This window comes from Gopherus evgoodei, chromosome 2 (assembly GCF_007399415.2).
Source record: "Gopherus evgoodei ecotype Sinaloan lineage chromosome 2, rGopEvg1_v1.p, whole genome shotgun sequence".
Lineage (NCBI taxonomy): Eukaryota > Metazoa > Chordata > Testudines > Testudinidae > Gopherus > Gopherus evgoodei.
This window is the reverse complement of record NC_044323.1, coordinates 220,127,419-220,150,804: the sequence shown is the minus strand read 5'-3', so window position 1 is coordinate 220,150,804 and position 23,386 is coordinate 220,127,419. Positions and strand designations below refer to the sequence as shown.

The 23,386-nt window shown below is 43.8% G+C and overlaps 1 protein-coding gene across 1 annotated transcript in view; it reads left to right on the top strand.

Annotated features, from left to right (window-relative positions):
- Positions 1-23,386, top strand: part of CCDC178 (coiled-coil domain containing 178) — a 360,418-nt gene that overhangs the window by 68,198 nt on the left and 268,834 nt on the right. The window contains exons 9-11 of the mRNA XM_030552997.1: positions 6,300-6,395; positions 6,497-6,633; positions 18,286-18,469. Coding sequence (XP_030408857.1) covers positions 6,300-6,395; positions 6,497-6,633; positions 18,286-18,469 — 417 coding nt within the window. The remainder of the gene's footprint in view (positions 1-6,299; positions 6,396-6,496; positions 6,634-18,285; positions 18,470-23,386) is intronic.

Below are 23,386 nucleotides of genomic sequence, written 5' to 3'. Positions count from 1 at the left end.
TAGTGAAGGAGGATGTTGAATATAGGACTCATGCCTCATTTGTTGCAGAAGTTGGAAGGTGTGTAGTGAATAAGGCAGGGGACTGCAGGAAGAGAAAGGATGATCTCATGGTTTAGGCAGTTGAATGCTGCCCTAGAAAACTGGATTCTATCCTGATCTCTGCCACTTTTAGGAGAAAATGAAAAATTTTTGAAAGGAGAGAATATAAAAATAAAAAAAATTTTGTTTGTTTTAACATGAAGAAAGTAAGATTTTGATTGTTTCTTACTGCCCATGGCATTGAGATGAAACTTCTGCAGTGTCCGCCTGCTTCTTTGGGCACTGATAGTATTCGAGTTAGTTATTAATTAGCTAGTTATTAGTACTATATGTTAGTCTTTTTGTTATTTGGTACAAAAAAAACCCAAACGTTTTTAGTCAGCTGTTCAGCTTTTAGGCTAAACCCCTCCTTGTATATAGCAGAAGTGAAATCGCTTGTGTTCAAAACTTATTCATCATGGGAAGTCTCAATGCTGCTTAATGATGGGCATTGCAGATATCACTTGTATAGGAGAGGTATATATTCCTGAGTGATGGCCCATACGTTGTTCTTTCTCTAAGCAGACTCAAAAATCTAGAGAGGCTGTCCTAAAATTGTTCTTCCTGGAGCAACCTCTGCAAGCTTCTGAGGACACTGAAAGAAAAAGATGTGGCTAGACCTAAGTTCTCCAGTCAGTTTCTTCCTGTGAGCACTCCAGTGAGCTGAGAACCCACCCCAAGCTCCCATGCTATGTCAGTGAAGTGGCCCCAGTCATCCACCAACAATCCAATGTCAATGACCTCAGAAGAGGTGTAGGAAGGAGCACTGCTCCAGAGATGCTAAGGCAGTGGTCTCCAAAGTGGGGTGGGGGTGCCCAAGAGGAGCCAAGAGGAGGGGGCATGCTCAAAATATTTTTACTGATAGGGATGCGCGATCACAAAAGTTTGGAGACCACTGTGCTAAGGCATACACCACCCTCTCTAATGCCTATCCAGTTGAGAAACGAGAGGCAGAGGTGTCTGATTCATCTTGGACTTGTTACCCTGGGTTCTTTCAATCCAAAACTCTTGGTAACTTTTACTCTGTGCGAGGAGGTGTCAGGAAATAAATCAGGGGAGACACGGCCGTCTGACTGATAGATGACTGGCACAAACAGGACAACACAAGAGTGCTTAACACTTAAAGCTAAACTTTACTAGTCTCAAGCACTTACACACGTCTGCAACAAGATTAGTAAAACACCCCCAACCCTTGATAATTACTAAAGCTGAGTGTGGCTTTTGAGTGACACAGTGGCAGCCTGTCTGCCACTGGGGAACAGAAGATGCATCCAGAGGGAGAGACCAGTCCCAAAGAGTCCCCAAATGAATCCCCTTATTTATACATTAGTATAGAATGACTTGTGCCTTAAAGAAACCTTGTTAAGTAAGCAGTTTCAATGATCAAGCAAGAGGCTCCTTCTGATTATTGAACAACCAGGTGTAGGTTTTTGCAGAACTTGCAGCCTAGAGACCTCAATAGACATTCCCGGGACATATCCTACTCTTTGAAAATGCATATATCAGCAACTTTAACACAATTCTTATCAGGAAGGATGCGGGGTCAAGCTGCCCTTGCTGTGGCACCCCAACCCCCCTCCCCTCCTGCCCTGGTCAAGCTGAGATTGCTGAATGGCCAATTTACAGCTTGCTGACTAGGCCACCTTTAACAATAAGCCATAGTGGTTCAAGCACTTTACTGGTTTGCCAAAGTCTCCCCATACAGACTCAGCAGTTGAAGGCAGTGGCCTGACAAACGTCCTTTTGATGCCTTGGTACCAACTGTTAAGAGAGAGTGACCAGTACCCACCAAACCTGTGAACTATGTTCCTTTTAGTACCAGCCCTTCAGGACCCATGCTCTCAATACCTGGCACTACGGAACCAGCCACCTCAGAATTGTGTTCTTTAGTGCTCAGCATACGAGTGTTTTTGGTAGACAGGGCATATACTGTACTGAGTGATTTAACTGTGGGGCCAGTAATAGTGTCACCTCTCCTTGAGAGGTTAAAGATGTTGATAGCTAAACCACCTGTTACCAAGTTTTTGGTACAGCAGACAACAAAGGAGGTATCTCTGCTACCTGGTTAGGGAGGATATAACAGGACAACGGCACTCCTGATAGGAAGAGCCCACTTGGGAGGAAGTGACTCCCTAATGTGCGCAGACAGGGATGAGGAATACATTGCCTATACACCCCCACCTTAGATCTTTCTCCTTAAAAAGACAGTGTAGACTTCGCTTTTGGAAAGGCAGTAGAGAGAAGGTGATGAGGACCAATATCTGCAAAAGGAAGAACAAATTGTCCCTGTTGCAATGTCCTCATCCTTCCCCAATGGCACAGTAGCCTTCCTTAGTTGATGACTTCAAGGCATTCCTAGCCTCAAAGCCTTCCTTGGTTGATGACTTTCAGGCATTCAGGACCATATGAAGTATATGGCAGAAATTCTGCATATACTGCTGGAAGTGGTGCAGAAGACACCTCACAACTCCTGATATCATGCATCCTTTCATGTCTGATAAATGAGGGATTGTTGGAACCTGCAAAAGACCTGTGGAACATTGGTAACTTCTATACTAAACACATCCAAGTGAGTTGAGAGGAGGTATCAAGCATCTTTCAAGAGATTTGAGTATTTTTATTCCCACCTAGTACCAGGATTGCTTGTAGTAGTTGCTGTCCAAGAGTGGTTGAAGAAGCAGGGACCTCCCAAATTTACCTCCAGAAAGAAAGACCTGAAGAAACTCATTTTATTTTGATACACAGTCTACTCATCTGATAGCATCCAAATGTATGTGGTGAACTACCATGATATCTGAATTGGGTCAAGCTACCACAGGAGCACTGAGAGAAACTGAAAAACCATAAGGACTGAGGGACAACTTATGAGCCCACATTTCCCTTCCAGTTGCGCTGGATGTGCCCGGCACAATGGCTTGTACTGCGTCCAGATCTGTGGTAATGAGATCCTCCTGGCTTCAGGGAGATCCAAACCACAATTGAAGACATTTCCTTTTGAGGATTCCAGGGTGATTGTTCATTCTGTGGGCCTCTACGTTCCAGCCCTAAGAAAGCAGAAGGGCTTCCATCAGGCAGCATCCCTCTTCCCAGTCCTATTATCAGCTTCACAAGACCTCAGCGGTGCGGAGACAGAAAGCTGAGGCTCTGTGGTGATTGACCCACTGTCTCTTCCTCCACTGTTGCCCAATCTGCATCTTCCTCCAGATAGCTGCATTTTAGTCTTGGAATAGGCAAGAAAAGTAGGGAATGGGAAGGGACTAGAATTGGATAGACTACATGTTGCTGTCAAGGCTTCCCAAAACTAAAAAATGTTGAAGCCAAGGGATCTTTCAGAAGTTTTGTCAAGTTTTCAACACCAGAATCAAACCTGCTGTCTACCTTCAAGATGCCTATTTTCACATATCTGTTCATCCTGCTCATAGGAAATACCTCAGATTCCTAGCAGGACCCTTTCACTATCATCATAAGGTCCTGCCTTTTTGGTCTTTCCATAGCACCAAGGATATTCACCAAGTGATTAAAAGTCATTGTGACTCATTTAAGGAGACAGGTCTACCCATATCTCAATGACTGTCTCATTGGAGGAAGATCACTTCAGCAGGTGATCAACTTGATTCAAGTGACTTAAAGCTCTTTGCCACACATGGTCGTCAGAGTCAAAGCATAAAGTTCATAGGAGTTGTTAAATTCCAGATCAATGAGAGTTTATTTTCCATAAGAAAGATTCCAAACTATAGTGAACCTTATCAACCAACTTCAGCGCCACTCAAAGACATCAATAAGGCTATGTCTCAGATTTATGGGACACATGGCCTCATGTACCTGTATGTGATGCAGTTTGCCAGTATTCATCTGTGCTCCATATAAGGGTGGTTGAAATCAAGGTACCTACCCAGCAGGCATCATGTGGACATGGCAAATGAAATTTAATGTGGATAAATGTAAAGTAATGCACATTGGAAAAAATAACCCCAACTATACATACAATATGATGGGGGCTAATTTAGCTACAACGAGTCAGGAAAAAGATCTTGGCGTCATCGTGGATAGTTCTCCGAAGATATCCACGCAGTGTGCAGAGGCAGTCAAAAAAGCAAACAAGATGTTAGGAATCATTAAAAAGGGGATAGAAAATAAGACTGAGAATATATTATTGCCCTTCTATAAATCCATGGTATGCCCACATCTTGAATACTGTGTACAGATGTGGTCTCCTCACCTCAAAAAAGATATTCTAGCACTAGAAAAGGTTCAGAAAAGGGCAACTAAAATGATTAGGGGTTTGGAGAGGGTCCCATACGAGGAAAGATTAAAGAAGCTAGGCCTCTTCAGCTTGGAAAAGAGGAGACTAAGGGGGGATATGATAGAGGTATATAAAATCATGAGTTATGTTGAGAAAGTGGATAAGGAAAAGTTATTTACTTATTCCCATAATACAAGAACTAGGGGTCACCAAATGAAATTAATAGGTAGCAGGTTTAAAACAAATAAAAGGAAGTTCTTCTTCACACAGCACACAGTCAACTTGTGGAACTCCTTACCTGAGGAGGTTGTGAAGGCTGGGACTACAACATTGTTTAAAAGGGAACTGGATAAATTCATGGTGGCTAAATTCATAAATGGCTATTAGCCAGGAAGGGTAAAGAATGGTGTCCCTAGCCTCTACTCATCAGAGGATGGAGATGGATGGCAGGAGAGAGATCACCTGATCATTGCCTGTTAGCTTCACTCCCTCTGGGGCATCTGGCATTGGCCACTGTCGGTAGACAGATACTGGGCTAGATGGACCTTTGATCTGACCCAGTATGGCCGTTCTTATGTTCTTATGGTTGCCACTGTCCCACCAGAAGGCCTTTTCTCATTTAAACTGGTGGAAAGACCCTCTTCAGATATGCAGTGGAGTACCCTTCTCTGTATTTCTGTCAGCCAAAGAGCTGGTGACAGATGCCTCCACTTATGGGCAGGAGGGAATCATTTAGGTCACTTTTAGATTCAGGACAAGTGGTCCCCTCATCAAGGGTGTCTGCATATAAATGTCTCGGAACGCTGACAAGTCTATTTGGCATGTAAAACATTTCTGTCTTTACTCCTGGTATCCACAAGCCAGATACTGATACAAACACCACAGCTATGCAGTATATCAAGAGACAGAGGAACCAGGTCACCTCCACTCTGTCAAGAGACCATTTAGCTCTGGCCTTGATGTATTCATTACTTGATCATGGTGCTGGCCTAGTATCTTCAAAGCATTCAGAAGTTACTAGCAGATCACCTGAACAAACAGTTCTCAGACAGCTATGAGTGATTGACCAAAGAGCCAGTGCTGCACAACCATCTTTTGCAAGTGGAGATACCGGTCAATAGACCTATTTGCCACAGGTCAGAACAAAAACTGTGTTCTGCTCCAGAGGGGGATTCAGTCCAGTCTCTGCAGATGCTGTTCTCATTCCTGGACACTGGGACTGATGCATGCCTTCTCCCCAAATTCCCATGATACCAAGGGTCCTAAGGAAACTGAGGCAAGATGTTAGGTCAATGATCATGATAACTTGGGCACTGGCCAGGCAGTTCTGATATTTGGATATGGTAAACTTCTCAATGCAGCCCTTAGTCATTTTGCCTGCTCTGCCTGACGTAGTCTCACAGAACAATAGTCAGATTCATTGTTACATTTTCTAGCCTGGTTGCTGAATGTCTGACATCCACCAAAAGATGATGTTCAGCTAAAATTTAAAAACATTCTTCTCCAAAATAGGAAAGCTACAACTAGAGTGACTTTTATAAAGCTAAATGAAAGAGGTTTTCTCTTGGGGCCTGTCAGCACACCAGCTGACATGCCCAATCACTTAAAGAAGAAAAGTGGTTACTTATGTTACATTAACTGTGACTCTTTGAGATGTGTTGTCCAAAAGGATTTTATAATGGTGCCTCCTTCCCTGCTATTGTGGAGTCCTACTCTGGATTCTGTATTGGTGAAGGAACTGTGAGGACACATACGGTGCAGACACAACCCCAGTGGATAATGGTGACCAAAATAATCTGATCTTGCGTGCATGAACTGTATGTGCCCCAAGAATTAAATTGATGTGTACAACACATCTCCAGGAACTGCAGTTACTGTAAAGTAACTAACTGTTCTTTTTCTATTTTCAGTATTTAATTTTTGTGTAATTCTCTTGTTGCAAATATTGTTTTTATTAACTTTTACATATGTTTTCCAGGTACAGGATTTAAACAATAAAACATTGGCTCAAGAAAATGAGAACAAAAGTTTATCGGATGCTTGTTCTGAAGTGATTAAAGTGATGGAAGATTTAGTACGTTTTTTTATTGTTTTCATGAATTATAAGTGAAAGTCTTTGTACATTATGTTAGCTTTAAATGATCTTCAAACCTACTCTCACTTAATGTTTCTTAGAAAACTAGCTGGGGATCTGAACAGCTTACTCTGAAACAAATACTCCTCAATACCCTTCAAGCAGTTGATGAATTGGAACAAGAAAATAAAGAACTTGAAAGAGAAAATGAAGAATATGTGCAAAAATCCAGAGAAAGGTAATTCAAACTCTGTAAAACACCTGTAATATAAACAGAAAAGTGAAGAACTGGAGGAAAATAAGAAGCAGCATTTTAGATGATCATTGGTCAATTGTTTCCATTTTAAATCTTTCTGAATTAATATTTCAGTAATTTTAAATCACATCAGGTTGAAATCTTATACTTAAATTGTTGGTGTTCTGTAATCTTATTCTCACGTCCCCATCCTCCCAAACAAACAAACAAACAAACAAACAAAAAGCAGTCACACACATGGGTTCTCTATTTTGGCAATTTGAAAAACAAAAATTATAAATGTTCCTATATTATCTCTAGATTAAAAGCACCTTCATTCCCAATTATACTTTAAAACTTTCTTCTGTGAATTTGCAGAACGTCAGCGACTGCACGGGAGGGACCTATCTCCCAGAAAAAGGGTGAAGAAGGAGTTGAACACTTCTTTTTTGAGGCTTCCTTTGTAGGAGAAGTGGTAGCTCTCTCCCAGAAAAAGGATGAAGAAGAGAGCTACTACTTCTCCTCCAAAGGGAGCCTCAAAAAAGAAGTTCTCCAGTTCTCTCCACATCCTCAATATTGACCATGCTGCAGCTAAGTACCTACGAGTCGTCAGGATCTTCCATTACCACTAAAGCCCAATAACCTAAGCAAGCAGGTGCTCAGGATAGCAGACACAGACTGCCCCTTCTACCACGGCACTGACTGAGGCAGCTAAACACTTGGTACCAAGCACCTCCACAGCGCCTCAGCTTACAGTGCTATCTTCTGGCTCTCTGGTGCATAATGCTGAGACAGTGGTACTGAAGTCTACATCCTTGGCACCAATCCTCCTGCACTGCAACAATTCCGGTACCACAACAATTCTCCTGATACCACCACAGTTACCACCAATGCCATCTTCAGTACCGGGATCTCTTGGAATGCAGCAGTTTCTCCAACATAAGGACTTAGTAGTTTGTGCAGCACCGGAATCACCTCTTCTTGGTAGTGATATAGCATCAGCACATTCAGCAGTGATCTTTGATTATCAGCAGGTAAGTATGCCCAGTGGTCTGTGATGGGATGTTAGATGGGATGGGATCTGGGTTACTGCAGAGAATTCTTTCCTGAGTACTGGCTGGTGAGTCTTGCCCACATGCTCAGGGTTTAGCTGATCACCATATTTGGGGTCAGGAAGGAATTTTCCTCCAGGGCAGATTGGCAGAGGCCCTGGAGGTTTTTCACCTTCCTCTGCAGCGTGGGGCCTGGGTCACTTGCTGGTGGATTCTCTGCAGCTTGAGGTCTTCAAACCACAATTTGAAGACTTCAGTAACTCAGACATAGGTTAGAGGTTTGCTATAGAAGTGGATGGGTAGGATTCTGTGGCCTGCTTTGTACAGGAGGTCAGACTAGATGATCATATTGGTCCCTTCTGACCCTAAAGTCTATGAGTCTGTGAGCACTGTTACACATGCCAACAAACATATCTGCCTCTTTTTTTTCTAGTGAGGCAGAGGACAATGAGGAAGAAGATGTTTATTCTTCACACTACTCTTCACCCATCTTGGGAATCATCAGACCAGATCTGCAAAAACAGCCAGGACACTGTTGCAGGGCTGGCACCCAGAGGTGGTATGGACATCCATGGATGCCACTACCAATGTCATTCATACCACAGTGGCTAAATTGAGACCTATAGATGGTATATAGGCAACATTATTCCAAGCCTCCCAGCACCTCAAGGGAAAGACAGAGACATTCTCCATCAATGTCAGAGATGAGATCCTGTGAGTTCCCTGAGGAAACTTTTTGAGGAAATAGAGGATGCTGTAGATCAGAAGGCCACTCCTGCAACCAACACCTCCTCCTCTCCAGACAAGACCATCATGCCTCCGCCACCTACAACAGGAGATGATTTTAAACAATTTCAGGAGCTGTTCAAATGAATTACAGACACTCTCCAAATCTCTCTGGAAGAAGTTGCTGAGTCCCAACACAAGTTGTTGGACATATTACAAACATCAGCCTCCTCCAGAATTGCCTTTCGCATAAATGAGGTACTCATGGATCCCGCCAACATCATCTGGCAGACCCCCACAATAATCCTCCTGATTTATAAAAAGGCCGATAAGAAGTATTACATCCCATCAAAGGATCTCGAATTTCTATTTGCACAACCCCAGCCAAACTCATTGGTGATAAAAATGGTCAATGAGTAGGGCAGACAACACCGTTCGAGGACCACCCTGTATGATAAAGAATGGAAAAAAATGGATCTTCTTGGTGATAAGGCCTATTCGTTAGTTACATTGCAGTTAAGAATAGCCAACTATGAAGCTTTGATGGCGAAATAGAATCTCACAAATTACTCCAAACTTTCTGAATGTATTGACTTCATTCCTGAAGACAAAAGGGAGCAATTTAGGTCAATTATCTCCTGGCAAGAACAGCTCTGCAGGCACCCTTAGACTCAGCAGACACGGCGGTGCAAGATCCATCACAACTGCCATAGTAAAGCAACATGCCTCCTGTCTCCACTTGTCTGGATTCCCAAAGGAGATGCAATCCACTGTAGAGGATCTCCCCTTTGAAGGTCCAAAATTATTTGCAGGTAAGACCAAGTCCCTGCATACACTGAAAGAGTTTAGAGTGACTCTTTGGTCTTTAGACATATACACACCTGCACAAAAACAAGGCAGATATTATCCATCACAGTGCTCAGGTCCAGCACCTTACATACAGTCATTGAGGCAGTATGATACCCAGAGACGGAGGCAAAGACAGACATAGGCCATTCCCATCTCAACCTTCTACATCGCGACAGTATGGATCAAAACATCAAATTTGAGGGTTTGGTTGAAGTCCCAAGAGACCTCCCGCAATTCCAGTTGCTGAAATCACATTCTAACAGCCATCCCTTTACAGATCATTTGATACCATTCTACCCAGCATGGCGAATTATTGCTTTCGACAAATGGGTGCTGGAAATTGTCATCACCGGTTATTCCATGCAGTTCACCTCCATTCCCCCCCACCTAAACCTCCCTCCCCATCCTTCTTCAAGAACCCCTCTCATGAGCACCTTCTGAGATAGGAAGTAGACCATCTCCTACAATTGGGTGCTTTAGAACCAGTACCAGTACAACACAGAGGGAAAGGCTTTTATTCCCATTATTTCTTAACCCAGAAAAAGACCAGGTTTGGAGGCCCTTTCTTGACTTGAGAAACTTAAACAAATTAGTCAAAACACAACGGTTCAGAATGGTTACTTTAGCAACTATAATCCCAGCACTGGAATGAGGGAACTGTTTTTTGGTCCTTGACCTGCCAGATGCATACTTTCATGTTGCCCTACACCCATCACAGAGGAGGTTTCTCCAATTTGTTTTGGGACAGGATCACTATCGGTACAAGGTATACTGCTCTTTGGCCTCTCCATGGCCCCGAGTCTTTTCCAAATTTCTAGCAGTGGCAGCGGCCCGCCTCCACAAGCAAAGGATGATGATATACCCATATTTAGATGACTGTCTACCCAAGACCTTTACTCGTGATGAAGCCGTCAGTGCCACACAAAAGCTAATCTCACTCTTTGCAAAACGCAGTCTCCAAATAACATTCAAAAGTCAATGGTGACACCAGTACAAGAACTAGAATTCATTGGGGCTAACCTAAACTCAGTAGAGGTGAAAGCTTCACTACTGCCACACAGATTTGCCATCCTAGTAAATCTGATCAACACTAAGGTGACCAGTCCACAAACATCTCCCAGGACTTGCCTCCGACTATTAGGCCACATGGCAGCAACCACGAACATCGTGAAACATGCCAGACTATGCATGCACTGCCTACAAGAGTGGTTCAGGACAGTGTACATCTCACACAAACAGAGTTTTAGCAAGCCTCTCATACAGTAGAACCTCAGAGTTACGAAGACCTTGGGGATGGAGGTTGTTTGTAACTCTGAAATGTTCATAACTGAACAAAACATTATGATTGTTCTTTCATAAGTTTACAACTGAACATTGACTTAATACAGCTTTGAAATTTTACTGGGCAGAAGAAAAATGCTGCTTTTAACCATCTTTATTTAAATAAACAAGTACAGAAAGTTTCCTTATGTTGTCAAACCCTTTTTTCTTAAACTTACCCTTTATTTTTTAGTAGTTTACATTTAACACAGTACTGTACTATATTTGCCCTTTTTTGGTCTCTGCTGCTGCCCTATTGTGTACTTTTGATTCAAAATGAGACATGTGGTTGACCATTCAGTTTGTAACTCTGAGGTTCTACTCTATTACAAAACAACAAGGACTTGCTACAGTGGTGGACCCATTCACATAATATGTGTGCAGGGGTCCCCTTTCTACAGATTCCCTCTGCAACGATAATCACAATAGGTGCCTCCCTAGTGACTGGGGCCCTCATCTGAACAACCTCCCAGTATAGGGCAGGTAGTCTCCTCTGAAATCAGCAGTTCACGTAAGATTGCTAGCATGTGATCAGAAACAAAATCATACAGATCCTGATGGACAATTTTGCTTGCATGTTCTATATAAACAAACAGGGAAGAGCGAGGTCATGCTTCCTCGGCACTGAAACGTTCAGACTGTGGAACTGGTGCATCCATTACAATATCATCATATCAGCCTCCTATCTCCTGGGATGTCAGAACACCACAGTGGACATGTTAAGCAGAAAATTCTCCCACAATCACAAGTGGGAAATAAATACCTTGGTGATACAGGACATATTCCAACAATGGGGATTTTCCACCATAGACCTATTTGCCACGAGTCAGAACAGTTAATGCCCAACATTTTGCTCCAGAGCAGGGTTGGGGCCAGGATCCCATGGGCAACGCCTTCCTCCTTAGATGGGATGTTTCTCTCCTTTACACTTTCCCTCCTATCCTATTGTTGTTCAGGATCATACAGAAGATCAACACTGACCAATTCAGGGTCATCTTAGTAGCCACCACATGGCCCAGAGAAACTTGATTCCCATACCTGCAGCAGATATCAGCATGTTCACCACATGTTCTCCCACTTCTTCCACATCTCCTGCCACAAGATGTAGGCCAAATCTTGCACCCAAACCTGGAGATACTCCGCCCGAGAGCATGGTTCCTCCATGGTTCCAAGGCGAGGAGATGACCTATTGAGAAAAAGTGAAGGATCTCTTGCAAAACAGCAGGTGGTTGACTACACACTCAACCTACTTCCACAAATGGAAGAGATGGTGCCAGAAGAAACAAATCAGAGCCACTGCCTCTGCTCTATTGTTAGTCCTGGACTATATAGTTCAACTAAAAAAATTGGGTCTTTCACAGAGCTCACTCAGAGTACACCTTGCAGCTATCACAACCTTCCACCATAAAGTGGATGGGTTTTCAGTCTTTACCCATTCATTTACAAAACAATTCTTGCGAGGTGTCCGGAGCATCTATCCTGAGCTCAGAGTCCCAACGCATCCATGGGATCTTAATTTAATACTTGGTTCTCTTACCAGACTTATGTTTGAAATGTTGGTTACATGTTCACTATTACAGCTTCCAATGAAAGTAGCCTTCCTTGTTGCCAGCACATCCGCAAAATGTGTAGGAGAACTTGGGGCCCTCATGGCATACCCCCCCATACATGCTCTTTTTCAAGAACAAGGTCACTCTAAGACCACATCCTAAATTTCTACCTAAAATACCCTCTTTGTTCCACCTCAACCAACCCATCCATCTTCCCACATTCTTCCCTAAAACCCATAAGAACAGGCAAGAAGCGGCACTCCATATTCTAGATGTCAGAAGGGCACTAGCCTTTTATCTTGAATGGACTAAACCATTCAGGAAGGCACCAAAACTATTTATCTTGAATACAGTGAGATCTAAAGGAGAAGCTATATCTAAACAGAGACTTTGACAATGGATTTCAGAGTGCATGCATCTCTGCTACTGCCAGTATGAACTGTAACATCCCCCCCACACAACAGGTTAGAATACATTCTATCAGGTCGCTCTCCACATCGGTAGCCTTCCTTAATAATCAGAGGGGTAGCCGTGTTAGTCTGGATCTGTAAAAGCAGCAAAGAATCCTGTGGCACCTTATAGACTAACGGACGTTTTGGAGCATGAGCTTTCGTGGGTGAATACCCACTTCGTCAGATGCATGTAGTGGAAATTTCCAGGGGCAGGTATATATATGTAGGCAAGCTAGAGATAATGAGGTAGTTCAATCAGGGAGGATGAGCCCTGTTCTAGCAGTTGAGATGTGAAAACCAAGGGAGGAGAAACTGGTTTTGTAGTTGGCAAGCCATTCACAGTCTTTGTTTAATCCTGAGCTGATGGTGTCAAACTTGCAGATGAACTGAAGCTCAACAGTTTCTCTTTGAAGTCTGGTCCTGAAGTTTTTTTGCTGCAGGATGGCCACCTTAAGGTCTGCTATAGTGTGGCCAGGAAGGTTGAAGTGTTCTCCTACAGGTTTTTGTATATTGCCATTCCTAATATCTGATTTGTGTCTGTTTATCCTTTTCCGTAGAGACTGTCCAGTTTGGCCGATGTACATAGCAAAGGGGCATTGTTGGCATATGATGGCATATATTACATTGGTGGACGTGCAGGTGAATGAACCGGTGATGGTATGGGTGATCTGGTTAGGTCCTGTGATGGTGTTGCTGGTGTAGATATGTGGGCAGAGTTGGCATTGAGGTTTGTTGCATGGATTGTTTCCTGAGCTAGAGTTCCTATGGTGCGGTGTGCAGTTACTGGTGAGAATATGTTTCAGGTTGGCAGGTTGCCTGTGGGCGAGGACTGGCCTGCCACCCAAGGCCTGTGAAAGTGTGGGATCATTGTCTAGGATGGGTTGTAGATCCCTGATAATGCATTGGAGGGTTTTAGCTGGGGACTGTATGTGATGGCCAGTGGAGTCCTGTTAGTTTCTTTCTTGGGTTTGTCTTGCAGTAGGAGGCTTCTGGGTACACGTCTGGGTCTGTTGATCCGTTTCCTTATTTTCTCGTGCGGGTATTGTAGTTTTGAGAATGCTTGTTGGAGATTTTGTAGGTGTTGGTCTCTGTCTGAGGGGTTAGAGCAGATGCGATTGTACCTCAATGCTTGGCTGTAGACAACGGATCGTGTGATGTGCCTGGGATGGAAGCTGGAGGCATGAAGGTAGGCATAGCGGTTGGTAGGAACACTTCAACCTCCCTGGCCACACTGTGGCCATCCTGCAGCAAAAAAACTTCAGGACCAGACTTCAAAGAGAAACTGCTGAGCTTCAGTTCATCTGCAAATTTGACACCATCAGCTCAGGATTAAACAAAGACTGTGAATGGCTTGCCAACTACAAAACCAGTTTCTCCTCCCTTGGTTTTCACACCTCAACTGCTAGAACAGGGCCTTATCCTCCCTGATTGAACTAACCTCATTATCTCTAGCTTGCCTGCATATATATACCTGCCCCTGGAAATTTCCACTACATGCATCTGACAAAGTGAGTATTCACTCATGAAAGCTTATGCTCCAAAACGTCTGCTAGTCTATAAGGTGCCACAGGATTCTTTGCTGCTTCCTTAATAATGTGCCTGTGGCAGGGTGGACTAGGTCCGGAGGCCTCCTGCAGGAGGCCACGTAGCCTTGCATCACCATGCCCCAGAATAGAGCAGAGAGAAGTTCTCCAGACAGCCTAGAGTGTCTGCAGAGGAGTAGCCAATCAGAGGGGCTGATGGAGCAGCCAGTCGGGGGCCAGAAGGGCCCTATATAAGACAAGCAGCGGAGCAGAGAAGTTCAGTTGTTGTATGGAGCTTAAGGAGTGAAGACGGGTTGACTGGCTGGCTGAAAGAACAGCAGTACTGCGGAGAGCTCACCACACAGGACTGAAGCCCCAGGAAGGCTGCTGAAGACCGGGTGCCTGGCTGGTGGGAAGAGCAGCAGGACCAGCAGAAGGTCAGTGTGGGGAGGCTGAAGCCCAGGGGGCTGAGCACAGAACCTGGCCAGGCCAGCGATGGTACCAAGATAGTCTTCAACCAAAACACTGGGGCCCGAGTCCAGGGAGGCCTGCTGAAATACCACCAGCTGTGAGTACTGAGATGGGCCCTGAGATGGGTGGTACAAGAAGGCAGTGCCTCTGGGAGAAGCTTTAGAGCTAGGACCCCATACCAGGGTCAGGATAAGAACTTGGACTGTATATCCTGAAAGAGGGGAAAGTGTATGCGGCTCGGCCAGAGGGCTGAGTCACTTAAGACTCGCCAAGAGAACCATCAGCCAGGGTGGAAGGGGATGCTCACAAGAGGCAGGTGCCACCCTGGTATAAGAACTAAAACCAAAAGCAGGCTCACACCCAACCAACCAAAGGGGGCTGCCTGTGAGAGGCAGGGGCCACTCCGAAAAAGACTGTGATTGCAGATATATCAGCCAGAGAAAAGGAGGTGCTCGTGAGAGGTGGGTGCTAATCCAGTTACAGAGCCTATTACAGACATATGTAAAGCAGCCCCTTGGGCATCAGATCACACATTCATTCAGCACTATGCAGTCAAGCAAGACTCAACATCAGACACTTTATTAAAAGTTATACTCTCAATACTGTGATGGCCAGTTATGGAACAGTGGTTGTGACTTGCAATAGATTTGTCATGTTCTTTCCTGCTGGAAACCAGAAGGAATTTCCTCTGTATTAAATGTGAGCTGGTGGCTTTGCTGGAAGAAAAGATTATGGTCTAGAAGGACAAGTACATTCACTATGGCGCATAAGAGAGGCTGAGGAGTTGTTAAATAATCTGATTTAGGAAACATCACCCCCACAGATTCAAGAAAGGAACGAACTGGTCACCAAGGAACCTGAGAGAGTGGGAACTAGAGAGAAGTCTTGGCAGTTTTTAACCACCAGAGGCAAGAGGACTAGGTAGTATTCTACGTTGTTGGAAATAAGAGGATGGGAAGACTATGACCACCAAACAGGAGAGAACTGGGAGGAATTCCATACCGCTAGAAGTATCCAATCATTATCATGTTCACAGCAGGGAAACTGCGGAAAATATATCTGAAGTTCCAGCTTGTCGAATTGAAGAGAAAGCTTTATGGAACATATCTGACGAAGTGGGTATTCACCCACGAAAGCTCATGCTCCAAAACGTCTGTTAGTCTATAAGGTACTACAGGATTCTTTGCTGCTTTTACAGATCCAGACTAACACGGCTACCCCTCTGATACTTAAAAATGAATGTGTCCACACAACCAACCCCGTTCTGTCGACCTAAAGGGCTCTTAAAATTGACTTCTGTACTCCTCCCTGGCAAGGGGAGTAGTGCTAAAATCGACTTTGCTGGTAGTGCGGACGCAAATTGACAAAATTGGCCTCCAGGAGCTATCTACCAGTGCTCCATTTTGACCGCTCTGGACAGCACTTTGAACTCCAATGCACTAGCCAGGTACGCAGGAACAGTCCCAGGAACTTGTGAATTTCATTTCCTGTTTGGTCAGCATGGTGAACTCAGCAGCACAGGTGACCATGCAGTCCCCCCAGAATCATAGAGCGTAGAATGTTTCTACGCTCCCCCTATCATCTCCGGTCCTGAGGTTATCGCAGATTAGAAGGTGGGAAAAAAATGCACTCGCGATGACATGATTTCTGAGCTCGTGCAGTCCTCACGCATTGATAGGGCACAGCTTAATGCATGGAGGCATTAGGTGGCAGAGGCCAGGAAAGAATTAAGTGAGCACGAAGAGTGGAAACAGGATGTGATGCTGAGGCTAATGGGAGAGCAAACTGACATGATCAAGCATCTGTTGGAGCTGCAATAAGCCAACAACAGCACAGACCCCCGCTGCGTCCACTGTATAGCCTCCTATCCTCCTCCCCATGTTGCCTAGCCTCCTCACCCAGACCTCAAGAACACGGGGCGGGAGGCTCCGGGCACCCAGCTATTCCACTGCAGAGGATGGCCCAAGCAACAGAAGGCGTCATTCAAACAGTTTGATTTTTAGTGTGGCTACAAGAAGCAATAGGGCCTTGTCTTTCCCTCCTCCCCCACCCCACTTGGGCTACCTTGCCTGTTATCTCATTTTTTGTAATTAATAAAGAAAGAATGCATGGTTTCAAAACAATAGTTACTTTATTTCGAAGCGGGGGAGAGTGGTTGACTTAGAGGGAATTAAAATCAACAAAGGAGGGTGGGTTTGCATCAAGGAGAAACACACACAACTGTCACACCGAAGCCTGGCTAGTTATGAAACTGGTTTTCAAAGCCTCTCTGATGCACAATGCACCTTGCTGTGCTCTTCTAATTGCCCCGGTGTCTGACATGAAACGATTGTCTGTTTGCCATTGCTTTCACGGAGGGAGGGGTGACTAACAACATGTACCCAAAACCACTGGCGACAATGTTTTTGCCCCATCAGGCATTGGGAACTTAACCCAGAATTCCAAGGGGTGGCAGAGACTGCAGAAACTGTGGGATAGCTAGCCACAGTGTACTGCTCCGTAAGTTGATGCTAGCCACAGTAGTGAGGACACACTCCATCGACTTAATGCGCTTAGTGTGGACGTACGCAATCGACTGTGTAAAATCAATTTCTAAAAATTGACTTCTATAAAATTGACCTAATTTTGTAGTGTAGATATACCCTTAGATGATAGAAGTTTGACATTTTGGCTGATGCTGCCTTTGGTTGCTCAGTGTAAGGTTCCTCATTAATCCCACTTTTCTGTTAAGAGACAGCTAAAGTGTTAAGTTATACCAATATAGACCATATTTTATTAGTCAAAGGAAAATAAAATGTTTACATGCCCATCGTATTTCTTTGATTTGATTGGTTCTGGTCTATGCCAGTGGGTCTGATTTAGTCTAACTAATAGTATTTCAGGTTCACTTTACCTAAATTTGTACCTTGTTAATGTTTTTTCTTACACACGTATATAAATGATGTACAATGGCTCTGTCACCAAGGATTGCTGAAGGAGGGAAAGCCATAGGGAAGTGGATCCATCAGCTGTATGACTGCTTTGTGTCAATGGTGTGGTGCTAAGTAGCCTGTGTGTGGCCAAAGATCAGGCAGCTGAATTAAGGTTGTATGGGCAACCTTAACTTTGGCATTTGCTGACTTATAGACTTTAAGGTCAGAAGGGACCATTATGATCATCTAGTCTGACCTCCTGCACAATGCAGGCCACAGAATCTCACCCACCCACTCCTATAACAAATCCCTAACCAATGTCTGAGTTATTGAAGTCTTCAAATCATGGTTTAAAGACCTCAAGGTGCAGAGAATCCTCCAGCAAGTGACCCGTGCCCCACACTGCAGAGGAAGGCGAAAAACCTCCAGGGCCTCTGACTTGAGTACTTTAAAAGAAAGTTGCATAATAATGTAGGTTTTTGCTTATCTATATTACAGATGTAGATTTTATTGCTTTCTGGATATCTGCAGGATAAATATGACTTCCTGAAATCAATAGACTATCAGGGCATACAAGGTACAGTATATTTTGCAGCAAAATTGAAGTATGCATTTGGAAGATATATCTGGTATATTCAGCATCAACTAAGTGGTTAATAAAATACTGACTTTAGTTTGTAAGTAAAATTTTAGAATGTTTTAGTTTTACTTATTCAACGATTTTTTTTCTTTTAATTTTCTACTTTTGCAAGCATGCATGTCTTGTAAGATAATTCTAAGGTTTTGTTTTATTTTAACAGTTCAAGAAGAAAAATAACGTATCAGTCAGAACTGCAGATTATATGCAAAAACACCCGTAAAATTGAAGAGCAAATAAGAAAAGTGAATAAAGAGTTATATAATATTGAAATGACTTATGGTGAAGGAAAAATAAAACTGGAGGAATTAGAAGAAAAAATAATTAGAGAAAAAATCCGGTACAAGGTTGTATATGATATTTTATTTAAATTATTTTTAGGATGTGGAAAAATTGGATAGAAGACAATGCTATTTGTAACGTAGTCCTGATTTAATTAAGTTCTTCAGATGTGGCCTTATTATAGGCAGAGTTGACAGCAATTCCTATAGTAAAGTTTGACTAACACTTTTCTTTCAAAACCATTTTTCAGTTGCTTATAACTTTTCAGACTTTAACTTTATGGCTGAAATGTTCCATGCCAGGCGACTGCCTCAGTCTGGCATTTTTTGCAAAGTTTCAGAAAGGATGGTACATCTGTTACCGGGAATGAGGTTAGGGAAAAATTCCATTGTTTTGCCAATCTTAAAATCATACAGCGATTTCACTGAGAAATTCTAGAACCTCCATCCTTTGGATTGGGGATTTGACATTTGCAAGGAGGTTGCTCTGGCCTTTTGCTGTTCCTGTGAAAATCTACCACATTTGGCTGAATTACAAGCCACTGAAAATTGCCATTTGCACATTTTTTTGGAGGCTGACAGCAAAAGTCTCCAAGCATGCTCCACCCCTATAGAGCTCAGTGTGAATAACAAGGGGCATGGTCCACTCCTGCAGAACTCACTGTGTACTCTAGTATGGGGCAGCATAGGGTGCTCCAGCTTCGGAGCACCCACAGAGAAAAATTAGCATGTGCTCAGCACCCACCAAGAACCAAGCTTTCTCTCCTCCCCTCGCCTCCAGCCCCTCTCCCCCATTGATCACTCCTTCCCCTCTCTCCCAGAGCCTCCTGAGTCCCACCCACCACATAGAGCTGTCTCGCAGTGTGCAGGTCGGCTTCAGAAGGGAGGGGGAGGAGTGGGATGTGGTGTGCTTGGGAGAGGGCGCAGGAGGAGGTGGGGGGAGGGGAAATCGAGCAGAGTGGAGGCTGCTGTGACACCAGGCACAGAATTGAGAGCAGTGAGACACTTATGTTTTCAGTGCTCTGCTGGCACCTAGGCAACATAAAGGACATTGATATAGCCTGACTGGAATGCAGACAGATGAGTAGCAAAATGAGAGGGAGGGACAAATACAGACTGTCACAGGATTATAAAGCTAGGTGTGGGGATAGGAACAGAGGGGGAACAGGACAGGATGCTGGGAGGGGAAGGGACAGGAACAGAATGGGGAAAGGTGTAATAGGGCAAAGAACATGGTGGACAGAGACAGATGGATACAAGGGCAGAAAATGTCAGGCTGGAGAGGACAGGAGCAGAAGGGTCTAACCACTAGAACACACTTCTGTCCAGAGCTCAGAGCAGAATTTAGGATTCCTGAGTTTCAACCATTTATGCTATCAGCATAAATGGTTGAAACATGCTGGCAAGGTTGTGTGTCATCCCCCTTTTAGTGATTGGTCCACAGAGAGGATATCATAGGCCTATACCTATGTCTACACCCTTCCTCAAGATGATCTTCACAAACAGGGTTTGAAGTACCATCTTTCTGCCAATGACTCCCAAATCTATGTCTCCCACTTCTGAATTGTCTTCCTCTATTCAACCCTGTATTTCAGTGTGACTGTGTAACCATCTCCTCCAGGATATTTTACAGTTCAGTGAAATTTAACATAATTATAGCTGAATTTCTCAGTTTTCATCTCACCTTTTTCTACTTCCCTCTCTTTTTCTGTCACTATTGACAAACATTGCTATCCTTGTCACACAGGCACACAACTAGGTGTCATTTTGACTCACTCTTGCCATACATATGCAAACTATTCCAAATCTTGCTGCTGCTTCTTCCACGTACTCTTTTCTCTATGATGTAGCTAAAACTCCTGTTGTTTTTATATGTATATGTGTACATACTAGATATTAAATGTATTGCCAGACAGTTCTCAAACAGATAAAGTCCTTTCTCAACTGCAGTGACTGAAGGTAACCATTAAGGACAAGTTGGTCATGTATTATTATAGCTACCCACGTGTGACTAGTGTAAGATGCAACAAGTACTTGTCCCGCCTAATCATTGTTTCAGTTTATCATGTATGGAGGTGTAATTATATTTCCTGAATTAGGACAGTATCCACTTTCTTAAGAAATGAGAGAAGATTCTTACATTTTATGGAATGAATAATGTCCTTAATAGTGCATGTACAGAATATTACAGAATGTAGAAGTGCTGAGTTGTGAGGATGTACTTTGCTTAATGTTTTGTTCTGAAGAAATTCATGACAAAATAGTCTTTTCTGCATTTAATGTTACTTCCTAGGATATCTTCTGCCAATAAATTATTGATATTCTGGCTGTTGTCAGCTGAGTAATTAAATTAAACTTCCAAATTTAACAATATACTTAAACAAATTAAAACCATATACAATATACCACTGAGGAAAAAGTAAGTAGACTGATTGTTCTCTATTTACTTGTGGCAATTTAACAAAAGTGCAGTTATTTAAAATTATCACAAAGCAAATATTCTCAACTATACAATAATACTCTTATTCCCAGCTGATTTAAAATGATTAAACAACAGATAGCACTCTCCTTCCCCCACTACTCTTATATTTCTAGGAGAGCTGTTAAAGCTCTATAAAACTTGCTTATTGTATTCAACATTAAAAATAATCTTTGCAAAATCTGAATTATGTCATTTGACCCTTGTGAATTGGTTGTCATTAGTTAGTAAGGGAAGCTGTGCCCTTGACAAAGAGTTGGAACTTGAATTTATCTCTATTTAGAAGTCTTAAGCACTTACCCTGGAAATACTCATCAATATGCTTTTCTTTGTGCACTGTGAGTAGATCTGTAGAACTCAGTGAAATCATAGTGCATAATGTTAAACAAGTGTGCAAGTCTTTTGCAGGATCAATGCCTTAGTAAGTTATGAGAGTCAATAGTTGGGAATATGAGGACCCCAAGAAACAAAAATGATACGGAGAGTGTTCAGGGTTCCATTTACATAAAAAGGATATAAATGGTATTGCATATAGGTCTTTTAAGTTAGTACATATCCTGGACTGTATTTAACATGTAGACAGCTCTCTAGTAGGAACAATCAAGAGTAGACATATCTATATCTATCTATATAATATTATATTTTCAGTTACCAGACCATATTATCCCATTATAACTGCATGCTACAGGATGCCACAAACTCCATTTTAGGCTCCTTACTGGAGGAGCAAAAAGGAGCTTCCTGAGATGCTGTTCACCAAGGGTTGAAAACTAGTGAAGTGCTCACTGAGAGCAATATATGATGTGTTGGAGGCTAGCTTTTGAGCTTTGGCCATGGTATAGCCGTAAAATGATATTTCTGAATAAGGTCCTCTGACCTCACGCCTGAGTCACAAAATAACATCAAAACCTTCCTTTCAAAGGCTTTAGCTTTTTACTGCCAAGACTGATGACACTTTGGAAAAGATTAAAACCACTAAGTTTATTACTTAATCCTTAGGGCTCACTCAGTCCATGTCCTCTACAGGAAGGAGAAAGTCATATCCAGCATTTTATCTTAAAGGCAGAAGGGCTTCTCTGAAGAAATGATATTGCCTGAGAGACAGTGCCAGAGAGTCTTCCTCAGTTAAACCAGATTCCAGTGAAAGATCTCAATTAAGAAGCAGAATTTCTCACCATTAGTTAGCTCAGTATACTGTGTCACTCCAAGTAGCAGTTGTGAAAGGACAGTTGAGAACTGCACACCTTTGCCACTATCCTTTGGACCTTGTCTCTCCTCTTACAGTGCCAGATGCAGAGCTACCTGTGATTGTTGGATATTAGACACCATCCATGCCAGTTATTCCATCCAATTTTGTACCAGGCCACCTCACTTTCCTCCCTCCCTCTTCAGGGACCCATCTCATTAGAAAGCCCTATTCGAGGAAGTCAATTCTCTCCCACAAAAGATAGCCGTAAAGGAGGTTTCACAAGAACACTGGAGAAGGGGTTCTATTCTAGCTATTTCGCGATCTCCAAGAACACAGGTGGGCAAACGTTTTGGCCCGAGGGCCACATCTGGGTATGGAAATTGTATAGAAGGCCATGAATGCTCACGAAATTGGGATTGGGGTGCAGGAGAGGGTGAGGGCTCTGGCTGGGGGTGTGAGCTTTGGGATGGTTTCAGAAATGAGGAGTTCAGGGAGTGGGAAGGGGCTCCAGGCTGGGGCAGAGAGGGTGGGGTGCAGTAGGAGGATGCTCTGGGCTGAGACCGAGGCATTCAGAGGGCAGAAGGGGGATCAGGGCTGGGGCAGGGGGTTGGGGCAGCGAGGGAGTGCAGGCTCTGGGTGGGGGTGCAGCTTCTGAGGATGAGTGGTTTGGGGTGCGGGAAGGTGTTCCAGGCTGGAACTGAGGGGTTTGGAAGGGGGATCAGGGCTGGGGCGAGGATTGGGGCATGGGGGTGGCTCAGTGATGCAGGCTCTGGGCGGCACTTACCTCAAGAGGTTCCCAGAAGCAGTAGCATGTCCTGCCACCAGCTCCTACACAGAGGCATTGCCAAGCGGCTTTGCTGCGCACTGCCCTGTCCTTAGGCACTGCCCCTGCCACTCCCATTGGCCATGGTTCCAGGCCAATGGGAGCTGCGGGACTGGCGTTTAGGGTGGGGGCAGTGTGCGGAGTGGAGCACCCTGGCTGTCCCTATGCGTAGGAGCCGGAGGAGGGGACATGCTGCTGCTTCCGGGATCAGCCTCCAACCTTGCTCCCCAGTTGGAGCAGGGCAAGCCCCAGACCTGGCTCCCCAGTGGGAGCTCGAGGGCCGAATTAAAATGGCTGGCAGGCCGGATGCGGTTTGCCCACCTCTGCCCAAGAAGAATGGCAGTCTGAGACCAATCCTGGACTTCAGAAATCTCAACAAATTAATGGAAACTTTAAAGTTCAGTATGCTCACATTAGAGGATTTAATTTCTTCCTTGTCCATGAGGATTGGTATGTGGCTCTCAATTTGAAGGATGCCTACATCCATATGGC